This window comes from Pogoniulus pusillus, chromosome 6 (assembly GCF_015220805.1).
Source record: "Pogoniulus pusillus isolate bPogPus1 chromosome 6, bPogPus1.pri, whole genome shotgun sequence".
In the NCBI taxonomy this organism is placed as follows: Eukaryota; Metazoa; Chordata; class Aves; order Piciformes; family Lybiidae; genus Pogoniulus; species Pogoniulus pusillus.
In genome coordinates this window covers 10,016,810-10,029,405 of record NC_087269.1, presented here as the reverse complement: position 1 = coordinate 10,029,405, position 12,596 = coordinate 10,016,810, and the positions used below count along the sequence as shown (strand labels likewise).

Below are 12,596 nucleotides of genomic sequence, written 5' to 3'. Positions count from 1 at the left end.
GTTAGTTCTTGATTCTTTGTGTTACCTTTCATACTGAAAATAAGTAGTCGGGCATTTCAAGCTCCCACCCTTTAGTCAGCTGCAGCTTTGTGTTTGGAGTCATCGCTTTTCCTATTGCTGGAGTTTTACAAGCGCATAGATCGCAGTACTACAGTACCGAGAGCAAGCTTTAAAATACAGTGTAGTGAGGTTGCTAATCTAGAGGCTAGGTTAATGGATGGTGTAAAAGCTGGGTGGAAATCTTAGGGATGCAGTAAGGAACCACTTTGTGTTGCTTCAGAGAACTCCGCACTGGAGAAAATTTCCAAGCTGAAAGCTGCTTTTGCTCGCTGCTGCTAGCAGATGGCCGTGGTCAGAAGGAGTTCAGAAGTCAGCAACTAGGATTTTCTTGAGATCGCAGGATTTGAGGCTCACACCGTGTTACTGCAGCAGTGATGAACCGAAGTGAAGGACTGGGGGAGGCACCCTTTTGAGCTTTGTTAGTAAACAGCCTGATTTGCAGCTGAGATAGTGGTTTGCCCATCTTGCCAATCTTAAACAGATTGATTTTTTTTTGGTTTGTTTTTAAGTGCAAATGGATATACTGAGCAGGTCGTGCACCTGTGTGCTTGCAAAACACAGACGTATACTTGAAGGCAAGCATACATAACTGTGCTATGAAAAATAGCTACTCATGCTTTGCTAAAAAAAGTGTTTGTATTTCTACTACTTGCTGATGGCTTGAGGATGCAGAATATTATTTAACTGATTTTGATTATGAGCTTTATGAACTTGTGCAGAAGGTGGAATGCCAGGAAAGCTGTACAGCTCCTGTAGAGCCTTGAAGGGTATTTTACCATATCTCAGTTGGCAGGGGAAGCAAGGTGCTTTTCTGAGATGCAAACATTTTTTGGTTAGTAAATGCTGCACAGCTTAGGGAAGTTGATTCTGGGCCAAAAGGTGAACTAATCTGGTGACAGGAAATTATTGTTGCCATCATTAACTATCTTCTTCCACAAATAATTGTTGAAAAACCTCTGTAAGAGTATTCAGAAGCATCATGTTCTTGGGTATGTCATGTGTTTTGAATTAGAACGTGAAGCAAAGCTGCTTTCTATGATGCAGGAAGAGCTTTGTAAGGGGCTCTGTAGGTTCAAGACATCTGCTTATTAGGCTGCATTGTATTCATTGAAGAAGGAAAATTCAACATACTGTCTAAAGATAAGGTTATATCCTACTCTTTTGAGAAATTCCTTCATAATTTTGCTTATCTTGAGGCATAATGGATTATTTCATGTGAGCTTTTAGTTAACTTTTTGGTAGGTTTATTTAAAAAATCCTCATGCTTGTGTCTTCAAAAGGCGCAAAGCTGGTAATAAGGTTCTGTTCTATGTTAAAAGCAGAGACCTATGGTTCAGAGCTAGTCAAGAGGGAGATCTGGAGGCAAAACATTCCTGCTGCAGTAGTGTATTAGAATTCACAGTAGACTGAATTGAGACTCTCTTGTGCTGTAAGACACAGCCTGTACAGACACTTAAAATTATAGCAGATGTTTATTGACTGATTTGGCATAGAGGGGAGGGAGATTATTTGTGCTGATGACCAGAATGTTAGACCAAGAGTTAGCTAAGCTGTAGAATGGTGACTCAAATGTAGTACTGAAGGCAGTATTATGTGTAAGAGTTGCATTTTTTCTTTCCTCATTTATACTAATTGACTCTTATTATAACACAGTGGATCTTCTGAGCAGTATGTGTAGTATTTTCGGTTTAGCACTGGGTATTTCATTGACATTTGGAAAGGATAAATCATTCACCTGAGTTAGTGAGCACAGGCTTCAGAGTAGAAACATTTAAAGTTTAGCTGGATACTCAGTTTTGTATTTACACTAACTTTGGCTTTTCTTCTCTCTGTGTTACAGAAAAACTAGTACGGAGCATTTGACCTTCTAATCTCTACAGTTGAGTCTCCTGGTACCAGGATTAAGAAAGAGTGCCTTCAGATCCAATATGTAGCAAATGGGTATCACACTTCTGAAACTCCTCCCTTGCTTCACCACTTGCATGTTTTAAGGATCCTTGTCCCCTCAGCAGTTAATTGTTCTTTTGAACTTCAGAAACGGATTTCATGTGGTGCTTGCTAAACACTGAGTCACCATGAGTAGTAATCTGGGAAAAGAAAAGGACTGTAAAGAGAAGGATCCAAAAGTCCCATCATCAAAAGAAAGGGAGAAGGAGGCCAAAGCCTCTGGAGGATTTGGTAAAGAGAGCAAAGAAAAGGAGCCTAAGACCAAAGGGAAAGATGCCAAAGATGGAAAGAAGGACTCCAGTAGCACGCAGCCTGGGGTAGCTTTTTCAGTGGACAATACAATAAAAAGACCTAATCCAGCCACAGGTACCCGCAAAAAATCCAGCAATGCTGAAGTAATCAAAGAGCTAAATAAATGCCGGGAAGAGAATTCAATGCGCTTGGACTTGTCCAAGAGGTCTATACACATGCTTCCATCAGCTATCAAAGAGCTAACACAGTTAACAGAACTTTATTTATACAGTAACAAATTGCAGTCCCTACCCGCAGAGGTGGGCTGTCTTGTGAACCTGATGACACTGGCCCTGAGTGAAAACTCACTCACCAGTTTGCCTGACTCTCTTGATAACTTGAAGAAACTGCGCATGCTTGACCTGCGGCATAACAAACTTAGAGAAATCCCCTCGGTGGTGTATAGGCTAAGCTCTCTCACCACTCTTTACCTACGCTTTAATCGTATAACTACTGTGGAAAAGGATATAAAAAACTTGTCAAAACTCACCATGCTTAGCATACGAGAGAACAAAATCAAGCAACTACCTGCTGAAATTGGTAAGTGATTGTGGTGATTGAAAGTTTAATTCTATGCATGTGCTCATTTTGCATTTCAGTTAAGTACACAGAAGCTGCCACTTCTCTGTTTACAACTTGGTAAAATTATGCATATGATCATACTTGTTGCTATGTTAGCTTGTAATGAGAGTGATCAATACCTTGGAGATATATATATATATATATTTAAAACAACAGAAGCCCTTTATCTTCATCTGTCATCTTAAAATCAGATGTGTCTTGCTTTGTGCTTTCACATATTGTCTTCAGAGCCCAGATGGTTTAAAAAAAAAAAAAATCCAGGGCCACTTTTCATTTTAAGATTTCTTCATAAATTATTTATGAACTGTCACAAGTTATAAATGACATTATGGACATGGTACAGAGGGACACGACCACGGTAATGTAAGGTATGATAGGTAGCTGTGCGCTATTACCATGATCAAATTGCTGGATGCTGTAAGAGTTAATAATGTAGATTAATGCCTCTACCTTTTGTAAGTCATGAATATATTAATATATGGACTCTTGATGTGAAATGACCAAATGCTGTATTCATGGATGATGATTCTTACAACTTTTTAATGTATATTTGTTTTTCCAAATGTTTAAAAAGGTTGAATGATGGTCAAGTTATATGAAAATGGCTTATTAATTTAAATAGTTTGTTTTAAAAAAAGTGCTGGAGTAGCTGTGTATCAAGAACTTCTCTAAGTTGTGCTTAGACTCTGATTCATGGAAAACATCTCTATCACACTGTTCTCAAGCAATATATGAACAGTGTATGTGCCTCATAGCAGGGAGGTTCTATCAGTGTATCATGGGCTTAGGAAATCACTCCTTTCCCCCGCTCCTCTCCCCCAATTAAAATTTACCAGACCAGCTCAGATGGCTTGGAAGTAAGATAAAGCTACATTGTACAGCAAAGCTACATTTACAAGCATATGTACAAAATATTTTTACATGTATTTACAATTTAGAAATAATATAGAATTCCAATCTTCGCCCTCCAGACAAAGAAAGCCCAGAAGGGGCCAGTGCCACCCTCTCTCGCCCCCAGATAGAAGAGCCAGCAAGGCTCACGTGTTATCTGGAAAAGATTAGCATAGAGGAGTCAGAGAGGTAAAGAACAGTGACAGAACCAGTGCCCAAGAGCCAAGAGCATGGACTTGTTTATATATTAGCTTTTTATACCAATTAGCAACCCAGTGAATGATACAGACTTTATCATTATTCTTTCACATCCAGTGCTCTAATTTATTTAGATTCTGCACTGAGCTTTCAGGAATGTCCAGATTGCTCTTTCTGGAATATTCCAGGAAGCCTTAAACTACCACACAGTGGATTTTTTTTTTCTGTGTATCACCAGATTTTAAAATGGAAGCATAGTTTAATCCCTTTAGGGGGAAGGAGAACACAACCTTCATGTGGCTAATAAACCGCTTTGACGTTGACTTCAAGTGTAGAAAACAGCTTGTAAAAGGCCTTGTAACACTGTATGTAATTCACATGCCCTGTTTTTAAAAGCTGACGTGAGACTTTTTGTTGCTCACCACGCCAGTGTGCAAGTATGTACCTGAAGTTGGCCCCCTCTGCTTCCTAATTTTGCAAAGCTTGGGAAATGCTCTTGTTTGAATCCTTAATCGATCTGGTTTCGAACTAACACCTGCACCTTGATACGAAAGATACATAAAATAACATGTTCTTGTTGGTAGGAATGCCTGGGCAAGTCTGAAACTGCTGATCATGTTACCAGCAATGTCCAGTACAACCAGCTTCTGCATGTGACAGCCAGAGTCAAAAATATAGGGAGGTTGTCTGCTGCGAGCCTGAGACTTTGGCTGCCTGTAGCAGCTATTGGAATGGATTCTGCTACAGCCATAGTAGGCAACTTTTTGCTATGCAAAAATGAAATGCTTAATGTGGTATGTTTTCTGATCAACATGAATTCTGAGTTGGCACGACTACCTCAGCAATCCTGGGGATTTCCTCTGGGAGAAATAAGGAATTGTGATTTTGATCTATTTTGACCCCGTTTAAGTCCAGCAACCTCTTTGGATTTTTAGTAAACAAAAAGATTGTGGGACTGATGTTAGCAGGAAAAAAAAATCCATCCCAGCATAGCACTTGTAGCTACATATGTTGAAGAAATTGACTGATTTAGCTAGTTGAGCTTTATCACACAATTGTCAGCAATTTACCTGGGTCTGTTTGTAGCTCAGTTATTAAATGTAATTCAGCAAAGAGTCAGTTTCTGAGGTTCAACTGGGGATAATACTGCTTCCATTTAAATGAATACTAGTGTATGAAGAAAAAACTTTTGTGAGGTGTTATATTCTTGTGTTTGACATTGCCCTTTAGAAACTTTGTGGGTGTGTTTGATACTGCAGGCATTATTGCTGCTTCTGGAACCTCTGTGTTTCTGAAGTAGTTTGTTTATTGAATTCTGATGGTTAAGTTTACATTTAAGTATGTAATTTCTATATGCGTTCACAATAGTCTTGGAGGAGCTCATGTGTAACAGTTTAATGGAGAAATGTAGCAGATGTGTACCAGGAAGGAATTTATGACTTGCTGTGCTGTTTGTGTGTGTTTGTTTTTTCTTTCTCCCCCCCTGTTCTTTCTTTGATAGGGTACAGGCAACGTTCTCAGTTCTTATCCCACCCTAGCTTGGGAACATTAACTGCTTTACTTCTGTCTTTGTATCCAGTAGTTACTTGTGCCTTTATTTGTATTGTGATAATGCACATGTTCTTCGTTACTGGTCAGCATTTCATTGTGGAAAGCATTTTAGAAACGCAAATGCAAGACGGCTGTCAACTCACAAAGAATATAAAAGCGAAATTGTTACATTCAACAGCATCCTTGTTTTTTTTTTCCAAGTAAATTTCTCTGACTACATTGTCTGCAGTCGATTCAGTTGCAAAATAAAGGATTTCTAATTTTAAGTAATACAAATAGATACCAAGATACACAGAATCACAGAATGTCAGGGGCTGGAAGGGACCTTGAAAGATCATCCAGTCAAATCCCCCTGCCAGAGCAGGATCACCTATACCAGATCACTCAGGAATGTATCCAGGCAGGTTTTGAGTATCTCCAGAGGGGGAGACTCCACAACTCCCTTGGGCAGCCTGTTCCAGTGTTCTGTCGCCCTCACAGTGGAAAAAAAAAATTCCCTCGTGTTTGCAAGGAACTAACTATGCCTTTTTTCTCAAACAGTAAAACCAGACTAGACAGTTTCCCTTTTGTACTTGATTTCTACTCACTTTCATGGTCATTCTAGCACCAAGATTAAATGTTGGAAACACAGCTGAAAAATGAAATTGCTGAGAAATGCTTCTTGTTCTTCACTGGAATTTTTCTGTATCTTTAAGTAATTGTTGCTTCTTTGTTTTAAGCACTTCTTACTTCTTTGTTTTACATATGCACTTAAAAAAAAAATCTCCTGCCTTTTAAATCCCAATGATTTCGGTCTCTTAGATGTTACAATTCAGTTCCTAAATACTCTTTACAAGCAAGCATTTACATTATCAGCTTGTAAATAGCACAGAAATTTTTGTTGCTGCGAATCAGGAAGTAAAATGAGGCAATTATCTTTTATAAAGAAATATAGTTTGGAGCATTTCTAATTCTTTAAAGAAATACCCCATTGTTCCAAGACATAAAGTCATAGATCTGATGGGAAGCTAATGTGTTTGTTTGTGGTTTTAACAATTCAAAACTTGTGTAACCTGCTGACTAGTCCAGCAAGAGAGAGTCTTGCAGCAGTTCTTCATGTTGCTAATCTTGTATGCAACTATGCTAAGAATTCTTGGTTTTCTTTACCTTGTCCTTTAGAGGTACATGTGCTATAAAAGGTTGCCTTCCAGACTTCAACTTGGAAGATGGGATGATGCTATTGTTCCCTCAAAGTGCCAGCATTGAGGGTGATGGAATTGAAGTTTCACCCTGGTGCTACAGATTTGTGATGGCTTTTGCTACCACTGAACAGAAAATATTGGTTCTGCATAACTGTAAAATGCTTTCCAACTTCGAGACCTTGATGCTTTAAAATAAAGGACCTCTTGACTTGTAAGCAGTTACCCTACTTAATTACTTTTCTAGGAATCTTTAGCCTCCAGCCTTATAGAACAAAGTGTGTTTTCCTTCAGCTGTCATTGAAAGAAATGAAAAGTAGGTCCTGGAGTCTTAAATATTCTGATGTTTGAGACTTTTCTTTCAACTCCTAATATGTCTATGGTTGATTTCTGTGCCAGTGATGTTTCGCTGTTCTTAGAGGCAGCATTTTCTCTCTAGCTTCATGATGTTGAAAAGGGCAGTATTCACTCCTCCCCGCAGCTTCTGAGCTGCTCACGCTTGCTTCTTTCATCTGCCCTGTTCCTTGATGAGCTGGTTTGTGTCACTAAACTAACAAAACCTGGCTTTGCTTACTGTTGTTATCTATTTCTTAGTTGAAATCAGTGAAGTTTTGGGTAAGACTGGAACTGATGTAGGAGGAGTGGGAGAGTGTGAACTAGAAGAGGGAGAGCAGGACTGCCACTTTTGCCCGCACTGAAGCTGTTAAGTCAGCTTGGCCCTCTGCATCTCACTTGTGAAATCTCACAGGTAGGATCACTCAGGTTATATAAAAGCATGTGAAGTGCACTGCAAGTGGTTTGAAGGAGGATGGATTGCTGTCTGTAGAGGGAAAGTGCATCAGATTATATTTTAAGACTCTTTTTCTTCCTTTCCTCCTTGCTTTCCATGTCATCTTTCACAAAACCCTCAGAGGCTTACTGGAGTCCTGGTAGCGCCAGCTCAGCAACTTTTTGTTATGTTTTTCTATGTATAGTGGTGAGAACTCATGGATACAAATTTCTTGATGCCAAAGGTATTCTATGGTGCTCTTTGTGAGGATGGTCTTTCTTATGAAGTTCACCCTCCCTAGCAGTGGTGATGAATTTCTGGGGCGCATCGTGCCAGTATCCTGCTTTTGACTGTAGCTCTAAGAAGATACCAGCATACAGAGTAAGCGTACATAAGACTTAACCTGATTCCTTTCCCAGATCCAGCAATTTTTATATCAGGGATTTCCTGGAGTCTGGTGGAGATTGTTTCTCCAGTAATTCTTAGCAGACTCCTATTGCAAGGACTTGACCATTTCTTATTTTCTTTCAACTCTTACAATGCTTTGCATCCTTACTAAGGCCTAGAAGTTTGCAATGAATGTTGCTCATGACTAAAAGGTCACTTTTATATGTCGATGTTGCATATATATACAAACCAAGTGCAAAAGCAAAACATGCCTGTTCACTTGACTGTATGGTAGCTTCTATGAAATAAAACTTTAAATGGCAAGATTTCCATGTGGAAGATTTACTAAAATGCAGTTTGGAGATATAATTGTGGAAAGGAGTTCACAAGGTGGGTTTCAGCTCCCTCACTGTATCTGGTAGATTGTCCATTTCACTGAGATAAAGTCAACAATCAGAATGGACGAATATGAGTGCTTTGGTGAGTCAGTCAGCACAAGAAGAATGAAAACCAGTCTTGGGATGAGGCCAAGCAAATGCTTCAATTTGCAGGCTGTTACTTAAGCAAGCATCCTGCATTTCTTGTATCAAGAGTTTTATTGCATTCCTCTGTGTTCTGTTGAAGGAATAGTTTTGCACTATCAAGTTGATAATATTTTCTTTGCAAAGACAAGGTTGCATCTTACATAGTTTTAGGTATTTATGTCTTCAGAGTGCACAGAGCTGACAGAGAAATAATATTGTCAGTGTGACTGAAATTACATTTACATAGATTCTGCAAGTTTCTTAAGACTCCAAATATTGTGTTTTCTGTCTGTGAATGCAACTCTTATTCTGTGGAGAATCTGGTCAGGGTTGTTCTGCAAGGGAAATATTTTTAGATTGTAATTCAGGGAATCTGCCTACACCAGACTTGGAATGTCTCTGAGACTCTCTTCTGTTCTTCCCTTCCCCCAACTACCCAATATTTAGATCATTTGTGGTTTCTTCACTATTTTGAAACTTTTTTCATAACACTTGCACCTGTTTGGTTTTCAGCAAGACACCAAAACAGATGTGTGCAGCTGCATTAGTTCATGTCTACTCACTCTGTACTGAATAGGATGCCTCCTTATTAAATTACTTTGTAGCTGCAAAGCTGTTCAGTCATGCTTTGAGTTTCATTTCTCTCTTTTTTTTTTGGTACCAGATCTTTCAATACAGAGAAATATTTCTTCACATTGTATTTAAGAACTCCTCTGTTTCAGCTGTTTGAAGGAAACCAAACTGTGTTCTGAGTTGGCATGTTAATGTCTACAAACACAGTGGATAAGAATGTTCTTATATTCTAATGTAATAAAAACATGAAGTTGTGAACTGAAGGAGTAAATATAGGCATTGGTGTGTGCTTAATGCTCTCTAGAAGTTAAAGAGAATGACTGCTTATTTGATCTTGTTCTGGTTGCTTTCTTGAGCTGCATGGAAGGTGAAGAACTTGGTTCTGGCTAGCTTCAGCTTTGGCATTTGGGTTCTGGTTCCTGTAAAGACTTCTGTGGAGACATAGTTTGGTCTTCTCAGCTAGTTAGATTCCTCTTGATTGCATTTTCTTCTGACTGGCTTTAGGGTAATGCTTAAGTACTCCTGCCTTTTTGATCTCTTTGCAGAGCTTATTGGGATGATGCCCCAAGTGTAATTCCACTAAATACTGACAGCTTGTTGGAAGTTCAGCTTTTCTTTATTATCAGTGCTGCAGTTATTTTTAACTGTTTGAATACTTCCAGAAGTGCTGAACAAAGGCAAACCAGGCTGCCCTTACTAACGCAACCCAGGAGGTGCTTAGCCTTTATTATTTGCGAGTGAGCACACTTCTTCCACACTCAAATGAACTGGATCCAAGATATGACCCCAGGTTTAGCTTCATCAGGATCCTTTGGTCTTCCTCTGCTAGACGATTTTCTCACCAGCTGGTGCAAGCCTGTGCTACTTTACTGGATTATTCCATGACAGGTGCAAGACTTTACCTTTGTCTTAGTGTTTCTTGAGGTTCATGTTGTTTTACTCTAATCCTGCCTTCAGCCCTTGCTACCACTGTTTCTTCTATATGTTTCATATATTCAAAATGTTGTTTGGACATGTATTTCATTTTATTTTTGGTTGCTTTCAGTTATAAGCAATAAATGTTTTGCTGCTGTGTCCTGTTGGAGCTTGTTTTAGACCAGATGTTGAATCTCTTTTCAGCTGAGCTTTGCTTTCTCTGTTTTCAAGTGGTTCCTATCACTAGATCCTGTTGTGTCTTCTGGAAGTTCTAAATATTTTACTGTGCTTGTTTTTTACTTATGTGAGTATTTTAACTTTGGTTCATAAGTCACTTGTGCCCATATTGATATTGCATCCTCTCTACTTGGCAACTCTTCTGTGTAAGTTAACAGTTGTGAGGTGGCAATTCAAAGTAACTCTGACTACTTAGCTGTTCTTTTGGGCAGCTGGTAATGCACAGTAAAAGGTTCAGGCTGTCTGTTGCAGTGATGTAGTCAAGTCTCATAAAGAGGGAAAAGTTCCTGAAACTAATATTTAAAAATATTTCTCTAAAATCAGGACACTTAACCCAAAGAGTTTCACAGGTAACATTGCTTGGGTAGGGTTGTTTTTGCTTTTTTTTTTTTTTTTGTTTTTTTTTTTGTTTTGTTTTGCTGGTTTTCTTTGTGATTTTGTTTTGGTTAGTTTATTTTCTCCATTGTGAATCTAGTGAGAGTTGAATAACTATCAAACTACTCTTTGTAATGTGTTCCCAGCATTGCTGATTTTGGATATTCAACTTACAGCCAGTGTTTACATACCAGCCTGAGGTCCCATTCTCCTCTTCCTTTTACTTTCCATAAGAGACTTGATCCTCCTGCTGTGTCATCTGGCCTAGGATTTATCATGTCATGAAGGATTTCATAATTTTCAATCTGCTTAAGCATGAGCTGGCACAGATTTAATCGAGTGGAAAACAGACTATGTTGCAGACTGTGTTTGCTGTCCAAGAGTGTTGCCCACCAAATCAGTGATAGGAGACACTAAATCATCTTTGCTACTGACCTGTACTCTCTCCCTACGTGATTTAATTTGCATGTGCTTTTGTATTTCTTTAAGGAATCTGTATTTGTTTTTTGGGTGGCTCAGAAAAAAAATCAGTGTTATGTAAGTCAGGGCATGTAACTTAGTCCTCTTGTTGCAACAAGCTTTCAAGGTTGGCCATGTAATGGAACTGTAATTCTGCCTCATGCAGAACATATTAGTTATTTCATAATGCTGGGGGTTTTCATCAGGTATATTTAGCTCTGTCAGGCTATAGCATTTAGTCTTCATGCATATGAAAACAACGGTGAGGTGATTGTTTGCCTTTCCTTTTTTAAGGAGTGCTGAGATCTATAGTTAGCTATACTTTTAACAATGTTTTTAACTGGAATGTGGTTGGTAGTCTTCACAAACTATTTTCCTCTGAAAAATGCATTTGAGTTGTCTGAAATTTTTATCTGATAGGACCTTTTAAAGTATGCTTTTTAAAACCACATAACAGGGTGTAACTAACCATTTTGTGATGGTTATTTATAGGAAACTGTTGTATGTCTTTCATATGGACATTACTTAAATCTTTTATTGTCCAGCCAGCTATTACATGCAGTTTCTGTCTGCTTTCTTTGCAGATTTTGAGCTTGAATTGCCTTTTTTTCCATGGCAGTTACAGTGCAGTATAAAATTTTAAACAAACAAACCCAACCAAACGACAAATAAACAAAAAACCCCAAACCAACCAACCAAACAAACCCAAACAAAACAAACTAAACCCCAATAAACCAAAAAGCTCCCATCAACTTCCTGATTTTTCTGGTTATTTTGAGGATGCTCATCCCTTCATTGCAATTACAAGTAGTTCATAAAGAATCCTTTATTTAGGAGGATTCTTTATTTACTGTTGTGAATGTGAGATTTGTCTGTTTTGACCACTGCTTATGATGAAAAGAGTTAGTTCACTTTATCTGTGGTTAATACTTTTCCCAAAGCAATTCTTGCCTCACTCCAGTGATTTCGGATGTTTGGACAATACTTGGGTGATACAAAGCTGGAGCTGTCCATGAGGTGAATGGAAACTGCCTTTTCTTTAGCAAATTGCTTTTTCAGTAAGGCTGAAGTGCAGCACATTTCTATCTGACATATTTCTGTTAAATCATTTAAGATACAAACATGTTTCAGCTGAGTTTATGTAGTACACCAGAAAAGGGCAAGTTGATTCTTTCAACCCAAGGAGCATTGTGACCTCCTCCTTCATTAGTGATTTTTGTTTTTGGTTGGTTGGGTTGGTTGTTTTGGTATGTGGGGAAAAGTAATTGTTTTAAGAAAACTTTGATGTGTGCTTATTACCTTGGCCAAGCAAACCCGCCAGAATTTGGTTGTATCTTGGTGAAATTTGTTTTCACCTTTTTTTGAGAAGTGTTTCCTTTTATAGAGTTGTCACTGTTCAGACAGTAAGAAGGAGACTTGCCATCTCTGAAACGAGCTGGCTTCACACTGGTTCCCCTCTCCTGCTGCCCCTAGTAGCTTAAAAAAACCCAAAACATTTTGGTGTGATGCTGTCAAACCATAACTTATTAAATCCAAAATTAAGTTTCCTTACTGAGCATTGCAAGCTGAAAGCTGAATATTATATCTTTTGATACTGCTTTCCTTAAATCACTGTACTTCATGATGGGGCTTTAACTTTCTCTTGATTTCTTCTCTAAA

The 12,596-nt window shown here is 38.5% G+C and overlaps 1 protein-coding gene across 2 annotated transcripts in view; it reads left to right on the top strand.

The window, feature by feature from the left end:
• SHOC2 (SHOC2 leucine rich repeat scaffold protein) overlaps positions 1-12,596 on the top strand; it is a 68,322-nt gene that overhangs the window by 26,428 nt on the left and 29,298 nt on the right. For both annotated transcript variants that reach the window (XM_064144403.1, XM_064144404.1), the window contains one exon: positions 1,901-2,838. In XM_064144403.1, coding sequence (XP_064000473.1) covers positions 2,136-2,838 — 703 coding nt within the window. In that variant the 5' untranslated portion in view covers positions 1,901-2,135. The remainder of the gene's footprint in view (positions 1-1,900; positions 2,839-12,596) is intronic.